The sequence below is a fragment of the Thunnus maccoyii genome, chromosome 20, assembly GCF_910596095.1.
Source record: "Thunnus maccoyii chromosome 20, fThuMac1.1, whole genome shotgun sequence".
NCBI lineage: Eukaryota > Metazoa > Chordata > Actinopteri > Scombriformes > Scombridae > Thunnus > Thunnus maccoyii.
In genome coordinates this window covers 11598837-11624376 of record NC_056552.1, presented here as the reverse complement: position 1 = coordinate 11624376, position 25540 = coordinate 11598837, and the positions used below count along the sequence as shown (strand labels likewise).

General features: G+C 40.9%; 1 protein-coding gene across 4 annotated transcripts in view; it reads right to left on the bottom strand.

Annotated features, from left to right (window-relative positions):
- pald1a (phosphatase domain containing paladin 1a) overlaps positions 1-25540 on the bottom strand; it is a 64800-nt gene that overhangs the window by 30816 nt on the left and 8444 nt on the right. For 2 of the 4 annotated variants that reach the window (XM_042396598.1, XM_042396601.1), the window contains exons 2-18: positions 14254-14451; positions 13951-14053; positions 12435-12614; positions 11816-11980; positions 11556-11716; positions 10839-10914; positions 9741-9895; positions 9509-9605; positions 9271-9375; positions 8808-8903; positions 8576-8710; positions 8170-8286; positions 7519-7698; positions 7161-7358; positions 6542-6682; positions 6342-6413; positions 2864-3004 (exon numbers count right to left, since the gene is read on the bottom strand). In XM_042396598.1, the coding sequence (XP_042252532.1) occupies positions 2864-3004; positions 6342-6413; positions 6542-6682; positions 7161-7358; positions 7519-7698; positions 8170-8286; positions 8576-8710; positions 8808-8903; positions 9271-9375; positions 9509-9605; positions 9741-9895; positions 10839-10914; positions 11556-11716; positions 11816-11980; positions 12435-12614; positions 13951-14053; positions 14254-14451 (2320 nt within the window). Of the gene's footprint in view, positions 1-2863; positions 3005-6341; positions 6414-6541; positions 6683-7160; positions 7359-7518; positions 7699-8169; positions 8287-8575; positions 8711-8807; positions 8904-9270; positions 9376-9508; positions 9606-9740; positions 9896-10838; positions 10915-11555; positions 11717-11815; positions 11981-12434; positions 12615-13950; positions 14054-14253; positions 14452-16438; positions 16663-20052; positions 20487-25540 lie in introns of those variants that run through there. The other 2 variants (XM_042396602.1, XM_042396600.1) reach the window with 2 other exon arrangements.

Here is a 25540-nt window from a genome sequence, read left to right as displayed (position 1 = left end):
GAGAGAGTGGGAGAGAGAGAGAGAGAAAGAGACAGAGAGTGGGGGTGAAATTTTTTCCCTCTTCTTACCCCCTTTTCTCCCCTCTCTCTCTCTCTCGTCTGCTGCTGCCTGCCGGGTTCTAGCAACATCTGGCACTGTTTATCACCTGGCCTGCTGGTTCAGGCAAGAGGGGAAAGGCTGAAAGGGGAACACAGTGCCAACCTGAGGTCCGCAAGGGCAAGGTTAAAGGACAAAGCTGCTTAATTTCAACTTGGGTCTGATTTTTATAGTTTTGGCTATTATTTCTATCAGTTACGGTGACATTTTACTCACCAAAGTAAGTGCTCAGATCTGGAAACACAGTGACTCCCATAAGAATAAGTCTGATGAGGCAAATAAGGAGAGGTGTGCAGATCAAGTACAGTATGTCACAAACCAACCAGGGAGCTGGTCTGTCAGTCCCTATCTGAAAGTTTGGGTAATAACGTTATAGTACTGCTTTTTAAAGCTGGATTTATAGTGACAGTTTTTCTGGGAATTTTTGGGTCCACCCTCGCGTGTTAAGGGGTTACAGCATAGCTTAAAAGTCTATGTACATAACAGCTGATGCTATGCCATAGCTGACTTGCACTTCCTCAAACAGGGGTACTGAGTGGACCTGTAAGACCAGTGACTGGATGCTTGTGTTTTCTCCAACAACTCTCCGATGCCTGTGATTTCAGTGGAAATGGTTGTGAGTGAAGTAAACATGAAGTTGAAAAATGATAAGCTCACTTATCTTCTCCTTTTCAGTAACAAACATCTAGGAAAGCCATCTCCTATGCAAACCTTCAACCCCCTATCACAGTGAATGAAACAACATAAACACAGAATAGTAACATATTCACTCATATAACAAGGCCCACCATCGCCCGTATCACAGAGTGAATGAAAGAACGTCAGCGGTTAATGTGGGGAATATTACTAAAAGCACGATAGCACAACTAATGCTATGGTGGTCATATCAGCGGGAGAGATCTGGCGTTGAACTATAAATCAAAACACACACCATGAGTATCTACAGCGGGAGACACGTTAACCCCTTGCGCTGACCATAAATCCGGCTTAGAATTGGCTAATCAGGCCGTTTGATCAAAACATATATGATTCCCTGACTGCTCATGTTTCATGCCCTATCTGGCGTCTTTTTAGAGATATAGCTGGATTCTGAGATATCATCAATCAACCTGGTGAGTACAAAATTAATTACAGCAATAGGAATGACGGCTAAAACTAAGTGCCAAGTTGAACCAAACTGGAATTATTCTTTAAACTCTGGGGAAAAGGTGAGGTCAGTGCAAGTTTACCTCACAATATTTAAAATACAAATATCCCTGACAGCTGATAGCGAGCCTTTTCCTGGAGCCTGGCATCAGAGAGTGACAGACGGAGAGAGAATATAGGCGAAAGACAGAGTTCATAGGACAATGAGGCCCATTGATACGTTGGAGACAGGACCGGGTGCCTCCAGCTTTCTGAGAACGGCTGACGGTGCACAGAGGCGCAATGATTACAGTCTGCATTACAAATGGCTAAAACAGAGCCTTGGTCCTGCAGAGGACACAGCATTAAGAGACCCTGTCCAGACAGGTCTCAAAAACCCCACTACAGACTACTTTTGTCCAATTTCAGCCTTGTTTATTGCACAAAATGTCCAACAAATGAAGAACATCTTGCAGAGCTTGGAGTCTGTGTCCATGCTTTTCTTTCAAAATTTTAAGATTCAAAATATTTTGCTACCTCATCTGCTTCTTCTTATCTGCATTTCATCCTTGTGGTTAGACTGTGTTTGGTAAATGAATAATAAAATCATCATTCAGTGGACTTGACATGAGATGTTGGTGATTCTGAAATCTGGTGCACTCCATGCATGTAGCAAACAAAACAACCGACACTAATGTGATATGGTATTTAATACAACTTGGACAAACAGCATAGAGAGTTCAAGCCTCAAAATCCCACAAGTAATCATTTCTTTTCCTACCCTTATTCCCTCTCACTCTTTTTTCCATTTAAACCCAAATGAATTCCATTGAGTTTTAGAGATAACTTATTGCACCACAGTAATGTTTCCACGCTGTGCAGTTTGTGCTTACAGAGCAGTGGATCCCTCTCACTCTTGTCTCTGGGATCTAAGCTGTGGCTTTAAAAAAAAACCCTTAAAACAAGTTCTTGACGCCATCTATGGGGCTCATGTGGAAGTGCACCAAAATACATAACAACATGTTGATTGTCTCTCAGCATGAGAGAGACAGATTCATAAGTAATCAGTATTTGTTATTTTTCCGAAACGTAGCAATTCAGGCAGCATCCAGGAAGTTCAGAGGAATGTGTGATGATTTTTTGCTTTTGAACACACAGTTGTCTGTCCTTAATTTGCAATATATAATCAACACAAGTTAAGAATACTCATCTGGACTGACTTTGCATCTAATGAGAACATTTATGTTCTTCTTGTTATTCTTGTGAGGACCCTCGATGACACAATGCATTCCCCTTGACTTAATTCTAATCTTTAAACACCACAACTACATCCCTAACCCCAACTTTAACCTGATTATAACCTTTATCCTAAAAACAAAGCATCAAAACAGCCCACTGATGAAGTGAGGACTGGACAAAACATCCCCACTTTCAAGGTATGACACTAAAATTTGTCCTCACAAAGATACAATTTACAAGAACACAGAAGTGTGTCTGCAGTTTCATTTTGTTTTTGTAGCTATTTACATCCTTCCTTTGTTGTTTGCTCTCAGAATGAGAACGTCCACCAGTTTTATTTCAAATAAATTGGATGTCCTGTATCTTAGGGGTTGGTTAACGAATACACCAGCAAGGTGTGTACCTGTCTGTACGTGCAGATGATGATCTCTCTCAGATGATAATGCATGGGGGTCATGGTCTCACTGACGGAGTCCAGGGCCATGTCCACCTCCCTCTTCATCCGGTGGCCGTCGGGGAGCAGACGCACCAGCTGCATCACGACCTGAACACCAGAGACAACACACGCTTGTAATGTTTCCATCTAAAAGTTTCAAGAATGTTTCAAAAGCTGTTACAAAACTGCCAAAACACCACAATCTTTGTTACACCTGCCTCAATGACTTTACGTTATTTTATCGACTGAGAGCATCTCCTGTGTATGGAGCGTGGGTGGAATGGAGACCTGTAACAGTGAGCGGCAGGAAGATGCAGATTCTGCAGGAGCAGGCCCCACAACATCATCATTTGCTCAAAAAATGTGTAAAAACTGTCTTTTTTCACATTTCTGGCATATAAACATACTTTTTTTGCTCAGTAAAACAAGTGGATGGAGATGTACTGAAGCTACAATTTCTCTGTTTTAAACTTTTAAACTTCTTTTTAAATAGTTGACAAAATGAGCTTTCAAACTCATCTTTTATAATATTTGTTGTCCCTTTAATCCTCCTTCATACAAGTAATATGAAAACTGATTAAAAAAAACAAAACAACCAGTCCACCGTGGGAGGCTTGTTGATAACGGTTCTTGTCAGCTGAGGCAGACAAACTGATAAGAAGAGCACTGCCTGTCACTCCTGACCTATTTGAAATATTGGTGCAAGTGTGTGTCAGCATGTTCATTTACAGCGTCGTTGACCTAGCTTGAAGAGGAATGTTTCCATCAGCACGTCTGTATGATGTAAAACCACAGCTCTGTATAGAAGTCAGCTGCAACTTGGTTTACTAACCTCGTTGGTGGCCCCACTACAGCTGGTTGACTTCCCTCATTTCAGATACTAATGAAATCACCGATAATAATAACAAGAAACAGGAGGCAGAGAGCGGGAAAGGCAAAGAGCGGGATCAGAGAACAGAACAGGCCTGCAGGCAAAAACCCTATTTTCTCATTCAGTCTGTGTGTGAGACCAGCAGCATCAGCATGCAGCCTGACCACTGTCAAATCTGTGCCAGGTTGCATAAAATGATTACATGTTTCTCTTTAGGATTTCTCTTAATGTGTTATTATCTCTTACCTATAGTGCATTCGACTGAAAGTCTCAGTGATGCTTTATTTTTCAGCAGCCTTAATATTATGCAAATTACCTGGAAATGTGCTATGTAATTTACAAGCATTGAATGGTAATTTTTACATAAAGGGTGGTGCAATTTGGTACAAATTATAAGAAAAAAAGGAAAAAAGTTGGTTTAGTTGGTAAGTACCCCCTAATTATATTTACATATGAAGTTGCTTATTTGCATTGTTATCCAAGTCATTCATGTTCTCTGGTTTAAATGGCTTTTTTTATAAAATGAGTAAAACAGGCCTGTATTATGAATTATCATTATTCATAGTTAAGACATTTTTCACATCTATAACTCACTTATTATGTATCTGTATGCAACTTAAGATGTGGTCAAAAATTACAGATTGAGCATCTTAAAACATTTAACTAATGGAAAATATATTCTGATATACATGAGGATAAAAAACTGTTTATTTACAGATGTTTTTGAGTTAAGCTCAAGTCGTTAAGCTCCTTTTTTAAGAAAATCTTCACAGGTCTACTGAGGGCATTATATTTTCTTAAGATGCTGTGTACACCTGAGCATTGATTATCAGAGGATTACCTCACACTACCTAGTTTCTATATCACACCAGGAGAGGATTATTTAACACCATACCAGTTCCTCTGTCATGTAATGCTTTGGACCTCACAGCCATAGCAACACCTTTTTTTTTTTTTTGGCAGACAAAGCAATGGGGATGGCAACATCACACATCCTTCAGAGGCTGAATTGGAGGCAGACGAGGTTACCGTGGTGACCGCTCTGTGTATCCCAGAAACTCCTCTGGCCGCGCTGTTGTGATTGGCATGCGGCATTGTGTGCCTGCAGAGCGCGGCCTCTTTCTGTGTGGCCATGTTTACAGTGCAGAGGACACGGCCAGCAGGTTCCAACCAACGATTCATTGTCACAACTCTGAATCAAGAAAACACCCAGCGGCTCCAATTCACAGCCACTATTCAGACCAGAGGAGAAAAGCTCTGGCTTTTGGCTTTGTTTGGCTAAAGCTTTCAATCACAGGTGCAGAGTTAGAGGTCAGAAAACTAAAAAAAAAGGCTGTACTGTTCTCCTTTAATATACAATTTTATAGCATTCATTGTTTGTTTGGAGGAACTGGTGATGTGATTCATTAAAGAGGTCGCACAAATCTGGTTGTAGCGGACGTCAAAAATAAACTTTATAGTAGCTGCAATACTAAAAATTGTGAGAAGCAAATACGATTTCAATTTAAGTACAATGTCAAGATTTTGACACTCTCTCCTGCTTTCACTGACTCACATTTACTGAGTGGATTGAATCTTTAAAAGTTGCTGTTTTAAGCACTCAGAAGTGTGTACAAAAGGTTAAAGCATTTTCACAGCAGCAGTAATAGCAATCATAGTTGAACAAATAAAAGGATTAAGTGCCACCTACAGAATTTCAAGCTTAATCAATAGAGAAAAGGTTTTGAAGGTCACGGTGCTGGCTGTGCTCTTTGACTGTGAAGTAACTTGTGGTGAATGCAATGCAACAAAACAACAGCAATACTAACTCAACACCAAATAAAAACAAATACAGACATGACGTTACAACTTAAACAACAAAACAGAGAGAATGTGGAATGTTACAAAGTGAGAAGCTCTATAGTTTTGAGAAATATATTTATACATATATATTTATTAGTTTGATACTTAATAGTATCAATTTACTTTCAAACTAAAATGTGTTGCTGTTCATACAACTGTTCAATTAACTTAAGTGATGATATTTTGTTAGTTTATTAGCCTCCACTTCTGAGCATTCAACTTTTGAGAAAACCTTCTTTTACTACTTTTGACTACAGTGACAAGATGCAGACTTGATGAGTCAGTTGATGCGTCTTTAGGTTTTGTTTTTCCTCACATCGAAATAAAAAGTAAAACTAATCATGATGAAGATTAGAATCCGCGTCAATCTCCACTCCCACGTTGTTGTTTTTTAATGCGCTGAAGAGAGGCGACCAAAGATCATATCTCAGTCCAAACACCGATATGAAATGTTAAAAACTGTGCTAGGAAATGACTGTGAGATTGAAAGGAACTGACAAGGAACTCTAATCGGTAACCTTTGACATACTGACTAAATGGTTGTTGACTGTTCTTATGTTAAGTTCCCTGAATATTTTCTTTTCCTCTAATCTGTACTAAATTAAATGCTTTACTTTAAATGATGTATACTCTACATAACCCTGCAGTTGATTCATCTGAAAAAAGAAAATATTAAGTGTTACTAAATCTTTACGAGTAGGAGAAAGACATTTGCTTTTAAAGAATACACACCTCAAATTCTCCTTTTGTGTACTTGGCGTCAGGAACACTCACAATCTCATCATCAGCAAATTCTGGGAAACCCTGCAGGTACAAAACATCGGGTTTTATGTTACATCGTGGCCACATTTGACCATTTTTCAGTAAATGGCGTTCGGATATTTAAGGCCTTAATGAACATACAGTACAGGACATTCCAGGCTGTGTCTTACGTTAAAGTGCCAGAGAGTAAGAACTGAGACAACCATGCCCGTCGTGGTCCTGCCTTTGCCGTTGGAGCAGTTGAAAACGAAGGCTGAGTGGGAGTCCTCGGCCAAGGAACTCTTCATGGCCTCCAACAGCTTATCAAAGTCCTGAGGACAAAAACACACATGCCAAGTTCATGTATAAATACATACACACACATCTCTACCACAGTATCTCTTCCCTTTTACACATAATCTTAATTGACAACAATTTCATATGAACATATATATATATATATAGTAAATGAAATACATTAAAATGGTAATTTATTGCTAAATTCAATTGCTTTAAAAAGATCAATAACTATTGTTTCATATTTTTACATGAATTTTGACAGAAATTCAGAAATAAATGTACAAAAATATATCGGTGAACCAGCAAAGATAGTGTCTTACGCAACAAAGATTAAGAAGATGATAAAGTACAATGTTGGTGGTTGTGGTTGAGTGCCCAACGGTAAAAATGCTCACTAAGACAGTAACGGTCCTAACCACTAGAGGGAGCACTATGCTCACTCATTTTCAACCTTCTGCAATACACCTCTGCACTTCTTGCCTGTCTGTACTTGTACATACAAATCATTACCTCCTCCCTGGGCGCGCTGCAGTCCGGCAGAGGGATGCGTTTGTAGACGAGGCCCTGGTGGGAGCTTTTGTGCTGGTTGAAGATCTCCTGGACCGTCAGGCAGCTTTTAAACATCTTCATCTGTTTCTCCTGCTCCAGCGTTACCTCCAGCCACTTCTGGGTTTTCAAGATCTCCTCCTTCAGAGACATCTCCAGTTTCTGCAGGCCAGAGGGGACATGAACACCCTTTCACTTCAAAACACTTGACGCTAGAGCACTCTAAAGCTCGTAACTGGAAAACTAGTCACTCTTGGTCATTTGTTTTACTGTAACAGCTCTAAAATGTATAAGGACTAAACATCAATAACTTTAACTTTACCTCTATTTGCTGAGGGTCTGATGATGGGATAGAAACATGCTGATCCAAGCACGAGGGCTCCCTTGGCATGAAAATCTGGCCATTCCCTTCTAATACCAGCTCCTCCTGCAGGTTGACCCACAACACGTGGCTGTGCTTCCTCTTTTCATCCGTCAAATGGGCCAGCACTGCTCCGGTAGCCTGCACACAGCGAGTTTACAATTAGACGGCACAGAGCTGGAAGTCTGTCTCCAGCATCCTGTGGTGGGCGAGCAAGTCTATGCGAAATCATTATGAGTCATTCCTAAGTCTATTTGTACTCTTATGAATAGTCAGGACTGTGTGAGTGCAAATTGATGATGAATATATAAAATTTACATACAATTTTCTGAGATAACATTGAAAACGTCCTGAATTTGCTACATATAGAAGAAAATTTGAAACGTTCCTGCTTCTGTGTGCATTTGGTTACAAACAACTTCTTAAGGACACATAAGTACAAGTGGTTCCTCTCTAAATGGAAACTGTTGTCCATAACATAAACAATCACCAGAGAGGTTTTATTTCAACTCAGTCCTCCAAAATTATGGTTAAGACTTATGTGATTCATTATTCTCTCACTGACAGAGTAAATACATGCTTCTGTATTCATTTGATGATAGTGTGTGGCACCTCTGATGTTGGCTGAGCCATTCCATAAACAGGCATCTTGGGCACTCGTCTGAAGTTGACTGCCTTCATCTCCTTCACTGTGCTGAGCACGTCAGGAGCCAAATACTCATCAGCAACCTGCGCAAACACATGCAGTTACATATTACTCATAACATATAATATATAGTGCGTTTGAGGATACAGATGACTGTGTGAGAAAAGATTCATATCATGTGGCGAGCTTTATCTGTATAAAAAAAAATGGCAGAGGGATTTGCACGCAACACTGAGCTTGTATGAGAATGTATTTGTATGCGGCATGATGCTGAAATTAATCAACACCAATGTGGTTTTGGTTTTAAATATGAGACACAGATGTAATTGAAATTCAAGTGGCCACGGCATCATGAGAGAAAGAAAAACTTGCCAGGACGCGGGCTCCTTTGGTGACCAGCTCGGACGGGGCCGACAGCTCCGACAGGTCCATGCAGGCCAGTAACCTGTACAGCCACGTGTGGCAGCACATCCACTGGCTGAAGTTGGACACAAAGGCGAGAGGATACTGCAAGATGCAACACAGAGATACAACTCAGATTATTTTCATGGCTTTGTAATATATTTCTGATGAATATTCACTTAGCAAAAAAAAAAATTTGTACCTGTTCATGAAGGTATGCATTAAATACAATCAAGTAGAAGTAGCGCTCCAAGCTCTGCTTCGTTCTGTTGAGAAAGTAGTCTTTGGTACTGCTTCCCTAAAAGAAAAACAAAAGCTTCAATATCTGTTCAAATTGGAGTTTCTTTACGTCTTTAGTGACACACTTCAACTAAACACGCATTTAAGATCCCACTGATTTCCTGACAGAGATTACGTCATAAATTCAGCTCTTTAAACTTCTCAGTTACTCAAGTTCTCCATGAGCTCTTTAAGGCAGTTGATAAGGACTTTTGATGACTCATCATCATTCTTTGATTGCCGTGTCACTGTTGCTCTATTTAGCAGAACATAACTTCAGCAGCAGACATCGCTGGAAATCAACAGTCATTTACGTCACAAGGTGCTGCTTCTGGAGAGAAATTACAAGTTGCTACGTCACTGCAAAAATAAGAAATATCACCAACCTGAATTTGATAATCATCTCCAATCCCTTCCAGCTTACTCTTGTTCTCGTATATTGCTTCTTTTATGTTGTGCATTTCTGAACACAGAGTAATAGCCTGGTCAACCTGTCAGATTAAGAAAAGACATAATCAACTTGTTATATTTACATTTTTGGTCCCCTAGAATGAAATATAAAACCATTCTGATGTTTTAAACAATATAAATGAAGGTTGCAATGGTGTAAATTATCTACTTTACCTCTTCCATGACCTGCTGTCCATTAGGCAGCTTGTTAATCAGAGACTGGATGACCCGGAACAGTGGTTTGGGCTCTGAAGCTGCTGCCTCCTCAACTCTGCAAGGAAAAGGTTAAATGAGAAAAGAAACTTCAAAGCTACATCTTTAGACTGTGTGATTAAACGTGTAATGAAGTTTCATGTGACGCTTTTCTCTCTCCGTTTTCCAGATGTGTTCGGTGCAGAGTTCTTACTGAGGTGGCGGTTGTGAGTCACCCCTCAAGCGATTCATGACCAGTGTGCCCAGGATCATGGCGAGGTTGGTTCGGCCAACGCCCACCTGGCAGCTGAAGAGCAGAGCGGGCAGCGGCCGCGACGCATCGTGTCCCAGAGACAAGCTAGGGCTCTCCTGGAAGAGCAAGCATATATAGAGGAGACTGTAAAGCAGGTATCAGAGGTGAACGGTGTTATATAATTAAGGTGGTAATGACATGTTTTTATCATGACAGCAGTGCAAAAGATGGAAATGTTCTCCAGTGAGCATGGTTTTGGTGATTGAAGTCAAGCCAAATTGAGCAGTTTTAACCAAGAGACCTAAATATCTTTCTACCTGCAAATCACCACTTCATCATTTAGTCACTATGTGTATCATTTTAGAAATATCTGCGTTGTGATGAGGAAACTGTGGTATTAAAGCCTGTTTTAACCACATGAATGGGAGGTGAGGGAACATCCATGAAGGCATAATTGCACCGGTAAATATGAAGGAAGGAAGCATCTCTCGAGTAAGACAATAGAAGGACAATGGCTCAAGTGAGGATGACAAAAAGAAAAGAGTATGGAAGGACTCAGTAAAGCTCTGATCCACACACTGTTTGAAAAAAAAGGAGCCACTTTCCAACCACAGGGAACTGGACCGGCTGCTGCAAGTCAGTCCAAAAAAGGGAAAAACAAGAAGAAAAGAACATCCTGTGTGAGTGAAGGGCAAGACGGAAACCAGACAGAGCGGATGACCAAAGAGCGGATAAAAAGTAAGTACAGAGTGCAGGTTTTCCGCCATTTTTAATAACTATCACTCTTATTAGTGATATATAGCACAAAGAGTCAAAAGGCTATATGTGGATTAAAAAAAAAAAAAAAAAGCTACTTTGACCTTCTGTCTACCTCAGTGACAAAGTCCAGATGTCCTCAGTATTCCAGCCATGAATTACTTTAATAGCACACCAAAACAAAAATCACAGTATATGTGACAACTGTGTAAATATATTCTCACTGACAAAAAAAAGCATACCAAAAAAGGACAGTTTGATGGGTGGACTTGTACCATGATTGGCGTTTTTACATGAGCTTACCCTGAGTATGTTAACAAACGCGTCAAAGTCTTCTTCTAATGGCGCTCCCTCCATCGGCAGTGGTAATCTGTAGTACCTGCAATACAACAAGATTGTTACCGACAACTGAACCCCTGGCTGTGTTGTGTCAATATCGTCTTTAAGTAGGTCACATCACACTGTACATAAAGTAAGACTCGACAGCTGAGCTCTCTCATGTTGTGTTTACTAATCTCATGAGTCTCGGATACAAACTTCGCCTCCTCCGACAAGGGTCAATGGGAGAGATCAGAATTATGAGACACTGCTGCTTGATCACTAATAATCTATGATCTCAAAAATGATCTCACTTAAAAATACACCACCTGGAATGTCAAACTATCAGTAATAAAACATCCTGCCGCTTTCTTCTGACTACAAATCTTCAGTCAGAGAAAAGGATTATGAAACATTATCAGGGGAATAATATATTATCTTGCCCTGGAAATGTCGCCAGCAGCTCATGACATCTCAATAAAGCTGACTCTGCTGATCTGATTGCAAACAGGATGCTGCAGTCTTTAGCTTTTACACCCCCTTTATTCTGAAAAAAGCAGGGCATCCAGCCTTTGCACAAACAAGCGTCACTATTTATAACCTGCCCTGCATATTCTGCGACTAGGCGGACACACGTCGTTGCTGTCTTAACCGCTGGTAGAGTGGAGGAGCTAGGGTCAATAAAAGAACAATGTAAACAACCTGTAGGCAGGCATGGTGAACATGGGCCTCTTATAGACCTCTTCAGTCACGTGGATGTCCTCCTCACACTTGATAGTGATCTTCTGTGGCTCGTCTTTGAAGTACTCAATGTCGTTGTAGACGTAGAATACGTTTTCATTGAGCTTGGCGAAGTCGTGCAGCTGTGAAGGAAGGAGGACGGAGGCGGGGGGTTTAATTCCTCTAAACACTGTTATGTGCTGAAACACATGGTAGGTGCTGAGTAACTGCATGTTCATCACCTCCTTCCTGATGGTGAGCTCCAGGCTCTCCACCAGCTCCTCTTTTTCCAGGCCGTGAAGGTTCTCATGTAGGTTTTCCTTCCTCCTGGGGGTGTACGGCACAAAGTTGTCATCCTTGTGCAGGAAAACCACCGGCTCCTCTCTTACACAGAAGAATATAACCTCCTACAAAAACACAGCAAGATAGCAATCAAATAATAGGGTTTTAAAGTAAATGGTTGCTGGCTGCCTTTAGCAACTACACCACTTCCAAGAGCAACTGGAAACAATCTGTCGTCATATAACATACAGTGCATGAGTAAGGAATTTAGAGAGGGCTGATGTATAATTTTGTCAATTTCTTTTCAATTACGGTCAGTTTCTAGCTGCTGTAAGCAGAGAGATTCATTTTCCACTGGTACACACGACCGCAACTTTCTGTTTGCTCAGTTCTACAATTCAGCCACAGCCTCGACTGAGCACTTGACTCCTCAAATATTTACTGACAACATGGCTAGAAAGAGGCCGGGCAAAGCTACACAGGCAGCGACACAGGGAAATAAAATCTAACAGTCAACTTATATGAGCTTGTGTGTATTGATTCAAAATGCTACATGTGTATATAGAGCATGACGGTGACCTCGTGTCCTTGTGCCTGGAGCCTCTGGAGGACCTGTTTGAAGCCGTTCAGGCTTGGCTGACCCATCCCATACAGTGGGTAGGATCCCTTGACTTGGCGGAAGTTTGGCGCACCGTAGCTGCCTGTGGTATTAAGAACGTCTGCTTTGCCGTACACGTCCTGGACCATGAAGTACTCCCCCTGGAAAGCAATGCAGATGAATTTATCTGAAAACGTGACCCTGACATATGTTAAAACATTTCCCCAGCTTCCCCTCACGGATTTGTGAATTCTGTAGAGAAAATAGGTCCTGTCAACACTAAGGCGGTCAGATAAATCTGAAAATGGCGTTTAGATGTGAAAATTTGTTTTTAGTTAAGGTTTCTGTTCTTTTATTTACTTCTCAGTTCTTCACCCACACTGAAACACCAAAACAATTGGATAATCTCTACATCTTTTCCTTTTCCTCCTCTTTCTGTTGCCAAATAACAAACTTGTTCATGAATGCGACAGGAAGTCTGGTTACTCTGTTGTCTCAACAGGTTAAATCCCTGCTCTGTCACCTCCTTATATTGTGCTTCAGTAGAGTCGAATCTGTCGAAATCGGTCAAATCATTGACATTTGTTACTGCTTACATTGTCAGAAAACTGAACAAGTATACAAAAAAGTAGTGATGAGATTGAAGTTCATGGAGGTGAACAATAATTCCAACACTGCTGCACATTTATTATCAATCAAATCATTCCGTTGTTATTCAAAATTGTCTGACTATATAAACATACACATCACTGATAACACCTTTAGAGCTTATTAGATGACACAAAATTAACTGCCTGCTTGTTGGGACAAAACAAGACATTTCAGTTTGTATCTTAAGCTTTGTAAAACTGACTTTTTGCCAATTTCTGATATTTTATAGACCAAATGACTAATCAATTAATTGACAGATTAATCAAATAAACATTAGTTGCAACCCTAAACACTTGTATTGTGTGATCAGCTATATTGGCATTCAAAATGAAGGATCACAGACAGAGGAGTTAGAGTTAGAGACTTAAGGTTGGCTTCTTAATATTTCTGATGTACAACACGGACCTGAGTCTTATTGATAGTGTATGTCCACACTCCAACATGAGGCTGAGGTTTTCAGATTTATCCACTCTTGAGAGTGTTTTTGATAAGCAACAAAGAGACTAAAAGAAAGCTTTTTCAAATGGACACAGTCTTTGGTGAAACTGCTGACAAATGTAAACAGAAGCTGTGGGTTACCACCAACAAATCACTGCATGCCTGAACAGTCACAGCAGAGGTGACAGAGCAGATCAAAGCCCTGATAGAAGGGTGACAACATTCCTGTTTCAATAGCTGCCCCAGATCATAAAACAGCGCATGACAATGTTCCTACGCCACTCTGCAATTTGGACATGTGAATGTGAAAAGAGCAGACATAAAGACAGGTGAGATGATTCCACGTCTTTCCGCAACAGTGTAGTGCCCTCTTGCAGCTGAGAGGGTGGTCCTGCATGTCATCTTTACCTGCACCAGGTAGTGCTCAGGCATAGTGTCTGATATCCGGCCGACTTTGTAGTTGGTCTTAAGGATTTCATCGTGAATCTGGAATTCCTGTCTGCAATTATACCTGCAAAACAAAACAAAACAGTAGGTCTGGATGTTAAAGAGAGGTCAATTCAATTATCAGCTACTATTTGCCAGGCCCGGATTGACAAATGAGATGATAATGAGGGCAAACAATTCGGCTGGAGGGCGGGGGATGTCACTACAGTGATCAAAGAGGATTAACACCCAATTGTGAGAACGCGGATTCGGGGAGGGACTTACGTGATGACGACAGGTGCGACTTTGTTGGTGATAATGGACTTGGCCTTGTTGTTGTGGATGTTGACTGTCTGAAAGGGGCTCATGCTAAGAGACTGCCTGCTGTCGGCCATCCCGTTGCCATGGACGCTTTCAAGTGGCGATGCTACGGAAACAGGCTGTGGCGCGGCACTGGCAGTTGTACCCATGCTCCACAAGCAGCTGTGAATGACATCGCAGCGGACTCAGAAACAGGAAACAAACACACTCACGCAGCTAAATAAAAAGCCTACACACAGTGTTAACACATACAGGATATTTGGGGACAGTTTCACACGTACACTGTGAAGTGATTGATATTTTATAAATAACACATGAATGAATAATCAAGTAACATAACAGATGTTTAAAATGTTCACATTTTAACAAATTTTGAAGCATTTTAAAGGAATAATTAAACATTCTGAGATTATGTTTACTTGCTTTCTTGCAAAGAAATGAGAAGATCTATCCCACTTTCATACGTGAATGCTACATCTGAAGCTACAGCCAGCAGCCGATTAGCTTAGCTTATAGACTGGAAACACTGTCTTTACACTTCAGTTTTGTACAAATTAAACAAACAAGATATTACATGTTATTTATTATTAAATTAAGTTAATTAGTGAGCTTTAGAGGTGCTGGTAGGTGGACTTTGTTACCTTTGGACAGAGTATAGCTAGCTATTTAGCTAGCTTAACAATAAGCCTCGTTTCTAGGCTTATTGTTAAGCTAAGCTAAACTAACCTTCTCTAAGTTATGCAGAGTTATTCCTTTAAATGTGGACTTTATATTATGATTTCATCATTTTTTGTTATTTGCAATTTGTTATTTTGTGCAGCTGCTGAATCCAAAAACTGTAAATATTACAGTCATTTACACTTGAAGTAATGTAAGCCTGCTATTACTTTTATTTATTTATTACATGAAAAAAGTACATATTGAACTTGTTTTGTCTCTCTGTGATTAAAGGTCAATGTAATAAATATAAAAACTGTGAACTAGAGCAGTTAGTGACTCATTTGAGAGAGATACAACATGCAAGAGTTATCTGTCAAGAGCTTATGAAATCCCTCTTTTAGCTTTACTCAGCACTCAAATTACAATCACCATTAATGTCCTATCTCTATGATTTAATCATGGTGGCGGGGGATTACAGCTGAGTGTGACAGTATTTATATTTTAATCATGCAACTTGATATGGAGCACTGAGTCCCCCCCCACACAAGCCAGCCACAGGTTTCAAGCAAAACCTCCTCCCCTCTGAATAAACAGTGAGCTCTGCACGGAGCTCTGCAGATAAACAAACTAGTCTTCCGACAAGCAGTCAGTGTCGGAAACAACACCGCTCCTCAAGCATCACTTGTAACATGTAGATGGTCAGGAACTAGCCGTCTCCCAGAGTACACAAACACAGAAAGACTAGACAAAGACACACAGAAACACATATAAACCCTTAAACAGCGGACACAGAGAATCGCAGTATGTCGCCCAATGCAGAACCACAGATAAACACGCACACATACTGTAACACCGGTGCTGCACTGTGTAGAGCAAGAGTACAGAATCAATCCAACATCAAAATCTATTTGATGTGACACAGATGAGGGGTATGGCAGGGCTGTCTGCTGCGGCCTGAGCTTAAAGCACCTCTGTGTGATCTCCAGCTTCGAAAAGAGCGGACTATCATTCTGCACAGAGGCTCTGTGGAGAGAGAAGTGCCGGGTGAGTCACCGCTACTCTCCTCTTTGTTGCGTCTGGAGCTGAGTGGGCAGGTCATCCTTGTACAGAAAGACCTTTTGATTCAGTAGAGAGATTCTCTTCTCACAAACAACAGGTAAGATCGCAACACACCGATTTGTTTTTTTACTTTGTCTTGTGGTATGCTTAACAAAAAAACAACAGAAATAAAGTCTAAAATGTTTTTACAGCTTGAATAATTGTTTGATTTTAGGTAGGTAGGGATGAAGAGTGAACAGAGGCAGAACCTCTTCCCAAGTTCCATAAAAGGAAGCTCGATTTTCAAGGATACTGTGCTCCCACTGCCCAAATCTATTTAGAGTCCTCACCACATACAAAAAGCATCTCCGTTGCCATGATTTTCTGACTACCACAAAAACAACAAAAACCCTCCAACACTGCAACAATCCACTAAAATCCGACATCTTACGCGTGAGATGAGGAGCGATTTGTTGTACTCCCAGACCCCTTTCTGTGCTGCTTGTTGTCCGCCATGGTCCAAAAGGAGTGTGAGAACTTGGCATCACATCCAAAAAGAAATCTTCCTCTTTTGAATCTCTTCGCCCACCCACCCCCTCCAGTTGGTGGGAAACACCCCTTGCCAAAGCTCGAAGTGCCTAGTCGCTTGGCATTGGGCAAAAAAAAACTTCTGGAGTTCAAGCTTTAAGGCAGCGTCCTCCTCGCTCTCTCGTTCCTATCTCCTGTCTGGTGTTAGAGAGTAGAATCATGCGAGAGACTCAAGTCTCTACGGAGGGGACCGGGGGAAGTAGTGGTACATCTGGCAGCCAGATGGCTAAAGTTCAGCTGCCTTTCACAGGGACAGGCTGTGCACAAAGACGACACAGTTGACTCTTGTACTGTACAGCAAGAGGTACAAAGGAACACGCTGGAATGATAACTCAATTAATCGATCAAGAGTAAATATGATTAAGTCATTCACTAGTTCCAGCTTCTCAAATGTATTTTCCCTGTTTTATAAAACTGAAAATCTAATATTTGGGGGGTTTTCTGCTGATCAAACATAAAAAAAAGCCATTGTAAGACCTTAACTTGTAATGGTCGTTTTTTACAACTCAACATAGTCATTCTGTTTCTCAATGACGCAAGGACAATAAACAGTTGCATCCCTAGTGTAATGTCATCTGCTCGAGTGAAACAAAGTTTAGTCTACAGTAGGTAAAATATGACACACGTAAGATATAAAAAGTCTTCTGCATCTCCTTGGTTTCCTATTTGGATTGAAAGTACAGCTTACAGTCCAAGCATTCCTCACAGTAAAGGGCATTTACATGGCAAACCCTTTTTAATCTCTGTCACTTTAAGGACATTTAATCAGTAGGTTTCCTTTACCCACCACCACAGTCATGCATGATAATATGCATGTTCCTATGCGGCTCAGTCGAAGGCCATAAACTACTGACAACGGATTCTTTCATTATCCTCTTCCAGACACTAGAACTTCCTCTACCTTATCCCATGTGGTGTTGTTATTTGTAAAATGAGACTAACTGACATTTCCTGGCAGACGCTTGTAGGCCTCCAAAGGAAATGTGACATTATTGATACTACAGCACATACTGCTGCTTGCTCACTGAAACTGACACATCAGAAAAAAAAACTTCCTCTGTCTTACCTTACAGGCTGTCACCTCTGCTGCAAGACCATAGTGCACAGACACATTCACACGGATGTCTCTGCTACACACTCAGTGCATCAGCCACACTGATTTCAGCATGGCAAGGCCTGGTCTAGCGGGCGGGCAGCCGGGGCGGAGGCCTGAGTAGAAATAGCCCTCAGTCATAAACATCCTCCTGGAGAACCAATCAAGGCAACTCATCAGAGAGGCTGTTTATCCCACATGTCAGCCAGAGTAGTGTCACACTGCTCATGAGGCCAATAAAATCACAACACAAACTCGGATTTCCTCTGACAATGTGGGGCAAGATTCAGCTAAACTATTCCTGTCAAATTAAATGATCAAAAGAAAATAAAGATGTTCCTGAGTTCACCTTTGTCTGTTTGTTTGTGACACTACCACCAAGGCCGTAAACAGCCGGCCGTAGTTTGCAAAAGACCCTAATATTCAAATTCACTAATGGCGCAGTAAGACCATGGAAACTGGAACCTCCTGCCAGCCTATCAGCATTGCTCCATTCAGGGCTGCCCCATTTAAATTCAGCCGGTGTCCCAACTTTGCTGTAGCAACGTCTTCAGACAAAAGGGTCCGAGTGCAGACAGGAAGGAGCGTGCAGCTGCAGGATGCATCTGTTGGTGGCCCGAGGAAGGATGCAGAGCGTTCTTCATTCACAAGAGATGCAGGGGTTCAAAAGGGATGGGTATCAGTTTGTAACGCTTGGGAGATCTTTCAACGCAACTTCCCTTATCGAGGCCAAGAGGAGAGCCGCAAGCGTGGCAGCGAGGACCGCAGAAAAATACCAAATTTGGAGCAATTTGCATATTTAACATTGGTGACATTACTCAGTTTAGACAAGGATCCTGGGAATTTCTGGGCTCCACAGAGACCACTCATTCAGTCTGACAATGTGAAGTCTGAAAGCCTCTTTGGCTTCTCAAAGCCAAATAAAACAACAGAATTATACAAATATAACATCAGCTGTGGTTGCATGATGCACTCAAGTTTTCAATTCCAAAACGGCACCAAATTCATTGCTACTTTTTGTTGATTTTGACTATAATCTGACTATATTATAAGATTTGGAGAAAACCAATCCCTGTGTTATTTACTACAATGACAGTGTCTCTCACTTATCACAGGATACTAAAACCACCAAACCAATGAACACAAGACAGTCACACATGCCCTCAGGCAGAGGAAGTGTAAGCACACCTTTACAGGAAATTCTTAGTTGTACTCTCTGAAACTTCCTCCGTGCAGCTGTACACATATTTCACCAATGAGGTTAAGGGTTACATACAGGCGTGACTCCACAGGACATTGCTAGTTCCTGAACTAAATATCAGTGCTGTGCGGAAATGAGCTCAGTGCTTCCTCTGCAGAAAATCTTTTTTGTTTCCCCAAAAACTGTTCCAAAGATCTCATTGTGAATTTGTGTCAGCTTACGCTTCTGATGTTTGCTTTTGCTCGAAATAAAATCACTAACAGCCTGTTTAGAAAGAGACTGTGGCAAAAAGGAAGCCATGCGATGCATTGTTCAAGGATGCAATTTCCAAATCTGATCAAGCTGCCTGAAATAGCGTTTGCGCTGCAAGTAAGATGGTCCAGATTAAAAGACAAAATACACAAAATGACTGGAAAACAACTGACTGAATGGCTTTTTTTTTTTCCTAGTACAAGCAGCAAATCAACTGGGACGTAATGAGTGCAAAAAAACAAACTATGCAACTAGGATGAATATGACATAAATCATGTGAATAACCTTTAGCCTTCTACATTCTTGCTTTCATCACAGCTCGACATTGAGCTGCTAAAAAGGGTGTGTGAATCTATTTTTAAAGCCCCTGCCTGTAATTTATTTCATTTCAAGATGGCAATTTTATCCCCCTATGATTTCAAGGCTGCAGTAATGTGGCTTTCATTTTTTCTCAACCCCAGCGTCTGACCACAATATTCTGTCGGCACTGCCAGGCCAACTGACAGCATTTTCATTTGTCAACGCCTTCAGGAACTTCTGCACGGGCACATTTCACATTTGTTAACACGGTTTAGTTTTGCTTGCCTCTCAGACTGGAGTCGTAAACTTGTGTATATGCAAACAAGTCCTGTTTAGCAGCTACAGTCTCTAAGTTGGAGAAGGATGCCTGAATCATTCAGGCGCCGGTCCTCTGGTGAAAGAATGAGAGCTGATAAACACTTCAGAGGAGAGCCTAGGCATCACATGCCATGAAGAATGTAATCCATTTAGCTATTTGAATACCAAACATGACGGGTTATTATAAAAGGCTATGTTAAGCCAGCGTATATCTCTACTATCACAGTCTTTAGGGACATACCGATAGCGACCACAAGCCTGCAGCAGGAGTCGAGTATCATAACAGAGAGAACGTAAAGTATCACAACTGTACCTGACATTCAGCTGTGCAGTCCACCATCCGATAGGTGCTCAAGTCTCTAAGGAATACAATGAAAAACCAAAAAAATAAAAAAAATAAAAAAATTGTGGATTTAAAAATAGCCCAAATGACAGTTCTCCGGCAGGCAGCGGCACCGGTCTCAGTCAGACATCCTTGCTGGCATCCCTCTGCGATCTGTGAGGCAATCTGTCTCTGCCCGTTGATCACACTACGTCTCGCATCATCAACGCGTCCTTATAAAGCAAGTCAATGAACGTGTCCTTCAGTGAGGACAGATCCCAAACAGGCACCCCAGCAGGAGAAGGGAGAAAGCAGGGGTGAGGAGTGGGGAGTGAGGCTTAGATGGGTGACAGCATACTCCCTTGTTGGCTTTTTGTTACTTTTTTGTATGCAGCCCCTGTGCATGAGGTGCGAGGCTGGTCGCACATGCCGGTATTTGTGTATGTGTGTGTGTGTGTATGTGTATGTATGTGTGTGGGGATGTGTAAAGAGGATGTGGAGGCGGACCAAGAGAGGCTTACTCATCATCCAGTTCACTATCCAATCACTATCAGAGCCTCCTGGCAGCACAATGCCTCCCACACATGGCAAACACTTTAACAAATGTCTCAAACATATAAATTAAAGCTTCAGTTATCGAAACTTCTTACAATCAGCTGCAGCCCTCGCTGACACAGCCTGATGTTGACCTGCCAGTAGGCTGACAATCAGTAAGAGGGTAACAACTGCACACAGATGACATCACGTAAGCCTAATTCACTACGATGCTCTAATTACTCCATTCATTAGCGGTTAACACATGCCATGTCGAAGGCAAACAGGCTTACAGCTGGGCAAATACTTAGATTTAAGCTTGAGATTCAGCTGCGAAGGGCTGTGTGCTCTACCTCTTGTAGTCGTAACCCTGAGGTCAGACCAACATCATGTGCTGAGTGTCTCATTTCATCCTGTAGGCTATATGAAGCAAGAACAAAGCCAACAACATCCAGTGATGTTATACCTACTATAAAGGCATAAACTTACACAAAAAACCCCACTAATTCTGCCAAACATACATCTTTTACAGCTAAAAGAAGAGAACAAAACAATCAAAAACATTGGGTTTATCTTCTAAGCAGCTGCCTGTGGGAATATTTTCTTGTAAAACTATGTGTAATCAACAGTCTGTCACACAGCATAATGTCCTAATTAAGCTTATTTGCACAAGTGGCGAGTTTCGAGATATGGATGTAAAATCTAGTGCTGCCACACCTGTTCCTTCCTTCCTGCAGCACAGCAGGCCAAGACTCTGATGTTCTCGTATCGCCCTAACTGTGAAACAACACCCTCCCATCAAGCTTCATAACATGAATGAATCAGTGAGATGAGTAAATCATATTAAAATGTTTTCCCAAGTGATTTTGAAAGATCAGAATCAAATATCAACAGGCAAGAAGTGGTCCTGAAGAAGTCAGTAAAAAGACAGTTAAAATGAAATTAAGCGCTAAAAAAAGATGGTTACTCTGAAGTAACTCTCAAGTCCTTCATTTCCTTCTATTTTAAGGCGATAAAACAGAGCACAGGTCTGAGAAAGAGCATGAAGAGGATATGTCCTGTGACATATTGAGAGAAACATCCTTTCTGTTAAATGTCCCAAATGTGAAGAGGAGCGCACGGCTAATATCACTTGTCTCGTCCGTATCCTTTCTCTGGCCTGGTGTCTGTCTTACCCCTGAAAATCCCATATGCTAAAAGCCTTATAACAGCAACAGGAAAGGCAAAGATAGTAAAGGAAAATACTTCACCTGAGCCAGAGTTAAGCTCCCACAAGTAGTATGAGCATAATAGTGAAATGCATTAAAAGCACCCAGAGGAGCACGTTTGGGGGCTGATATATTCAGTTGAGACCAAATATGACACCTTGTGGTAAAATGTATCCATTGCACTCAGACGTGTACACAAAACTTCTATGGGACACACATGTTCATTATCTCATAACTATTTCAACTGCAAACAGGTGTTCATGACAATTACACTTTCAAAATCTGTTATGAAAGAAAATCAACTATTCATTATGTTTTCTAAAGCACCCCTGGGTGTTGAGTAGGGGTTCAACTTGCTCAAACCAATATCAATATCCCCTACCACCCATGAATACTTTATAATAAAGCAAGGACTCTGACAACATTTCACAACAGAAAATTAGCAGCTTTTTTAAGTTGAGCCTGGGAGGAGTAATGTTTCTGTTCAAGATAACCCAAGAATAAATAGCTCAATCAATTTATGATCCGGGTGTCCATTCATCGAAGAGTTTCGCGCTTTCACGATTGATTAACTATGATGTTCACGGTGTGATCTGTGCTCTCAGTTGTCAAGAACCAGTTTCTGTCTTCCCCCAGGTTGTAAGAAAAGTGATATGAACAGAGGAGACTGATCCCAGCTGGACGGGCTAAAGCAAACAAAAGCCAGGATACAATACATCAAAGGGCATCATGTGCTTTGTCTTACTGCACTATTTTATAATTTGTATTACAACTTATGACAGGAATGAACATGTCTTGGTACATTCTATAAGTGTTGATCATGAATATGGGCATTCTAGACTATGAGAAAATACTTTTACACTAACTGATTATATTCAGTGACATACTTTGATGATTTTTTTTTTTTTTGCATTCAAAATGAGCTGATGACATTAAACATAACCGACACTGTATATTTCAGCATTGAAGTTAATTCTTGACCTTTGGGAGCTGTGCGTGTGACATAATAATCTAAGTTCAAAGGCCCATTAACTTGTTTTTGAGAGCTTTCAACCACATCTTACGGTGTACTTTACAGAAGAAACTAGTGAGAGGACTTTTTTGAGCTGTTGTGAAATAAGGAAGCTCTCAAAAAACAAAGATTTCCACTAATTGATAACATTATTGGCAAATACATAATTTAGTTGCTTAAATGCATTTTGTATACTGCAGTCTTTCCTATTTTCTGAGAGCTACTGCATCTCAAAAAATCTTCTCATTATTAGTAATACATTCATTGCTTGCAGAAGATGAAGCAAATGTTGAGAACGCTGAGAAGTGTTGAAATGTGACCTTTATCATGTAGCACAATCTGATTTCACTCATTTATATTGAGAGTGAGTGAGATTAACTTTTCAGGCACACAAGTGTTTATGGCTGCAGGCTATAGATCACAGAAAATGAAAAAGTTTTACATAGATGATTTTTAAAGAAAATAGAGGCATAAATGATTATTTTCTGAAAATGTGCTTGTTTCTGTGTGTTTGCCTAATGATGAGCATCAACTGGAGGTCATAGTTCACCCAACTTTTTGTTTTTCATCACCGCCTACGACCGTATCACTGACTCAATGCAGTGAACATGAAGTGTAGCCTACCTCAAATTCCAATTGGCTATACTAAAACTCTTTAACATCGCCCTTAGCTTTGGGATCTTCCCCAATATTCAAGAAATGTTAATATCCCTCCACAAAAGTGGAGACAAATTAAACTCCAATAACTACCGTGGGATCTGTGTCAACAGCAACCTCGGGAAAATCCTCTTTATAGTCATAAACCACAGACTCTTACAACTCCTAAAAATAATGTCCTGAGCAAATCCCAAATTGGCTTTTTACCAGATTATCATACAACAAACCATATCTTCACCCTAAGCACCCTAACTGACAACCAAATAAGCAAAAACAAATGTAAATTATTCTCCTGCTTTGTTGATTTCAAAAAAAGCCTTCGATTCAATTTAGCGTGAGCATCTGCTGTTATCAGCTCTTAGAAAGTGGTGTTGGGGGAAAACCTATGACATCATTAACTCGGTGTACAAAAACAACAAGCGCGCTGTCGAGATTGGCAAAAAACACACAGACTTCTTTCCCCAAAGCCGGGGGGTCAGACAAGGATGCAGCTTGAGTCTGACCCTCTTCAACATACTAGTGAGGGCACAAGAACAGTCTGCAGTGCCTGACATTAGTCTAGCATACATAGAGGTCAAATGTCTACTGTTTTCAAATGATCTGGTGCTCCCGTCTCCAACCAAAGAGCTACAACAGAACCTTTATCTTTTGCACCAATTCTCCCAGACCTGGGCCTTGACAGTGAATGTAACTAAGACAAAATTATGATATTCCAAAAAAGACCTAGCCTCCAAAACCACAAATATAAATTCTTTCTAGATACCACTGCTCTGGAACATACAAAAAACTAGACTATACCTACCTCGACCTAAACATCAGCACCACAGGTAACTTCAACAAAGCTGTGAATGACCTGAGAGACGAGGCAAGAAGGAACATCAAGTTAGAAGTCCCAATTCAAATCTGGTTTAAAATATTGGACTCCGTTATAGAACCTACTTCCTCTTATGGTTGTGAGGTCTGGGGTCCACTCGCCAACCAAGATTTTACACAGTGGGACAGACACCAAATTGAGACTCTGCATGCAGAATTACGCAAATCCAATCTCCACATCCAATGACAAACTTCGGACGATACCCACTAATTATAAAAATTCAAAAGACAGCATTTAAATTTTATAATCACCTGAAAGAAAGTGACCCTTACACGCTCCATAACAGAGCCTTCACCTACAGAGAGACCCTAGAGAGACCTTCTGAGACTCTGTTCATAAACACAAGAAGAGCCCCCAGACAGAAACCCCGTTAGACTAAACCAAATTATAAGAAAACAAAAAGAAAACTGTTTGACACATTGGAAAGAATCAACCAAAAACCAGAGCAAACTGGAATACTATTTGGCCCTAAGCAGAGAATACTCAGCGGCAGATTACCTGACCACTGTGACTGATCCAATACTAAAAGGAAATCCTTGACCATGTACAGACTCAGTGAGCGCAGCCTTGCCGTGGAAAGAGGCCGCCACAGGCAGACCTGGCTCCCCACAGAAGACAGACTGTACACCCACTGCACACAGCAGGAGGTGGAAACCCAGCTGCACTTTTTAACCACCTGCCAGCTGTACCAAGACATCAGAGACATACTGTATACTACGCTCAGATTACAACCACCCAAAAAGACTTTGAAAACATGGCTAATAATAACAAAACTTCCATATCTGCTGGTCAAAATCTGATTCTGTTTATGTATATTTATTTTTTTGTTGTTTTTATTTCACACTTGCTTTGGCAATGTAAACGTCTGTTTCCCATGCCAATAAAGCCCCTTTGAATTGAATTGAATTGAATGTCAATTTCCTTTAATGTTGTCAGCTACTTGTTAAACATGAAAGGGGGTGGGTGAGGGTATATAAGACACCCCTAATCTCCCAGTAGAGGAATTTGTCATTACCCAGCCTAAGCACCCCTGGGTGTTGAGTGGGGGGTTCAACTTGCTCAAAGAAACCCCAAACCTTAATAGGACCCATGTTTTAAGTTTATCAATATCCCCTACCACCCATAAATACTTTATAATAAAGCAAGGACTCTGACAACATTTCACAACAGAAAATTAGCAGCTTTTTTAAGTTA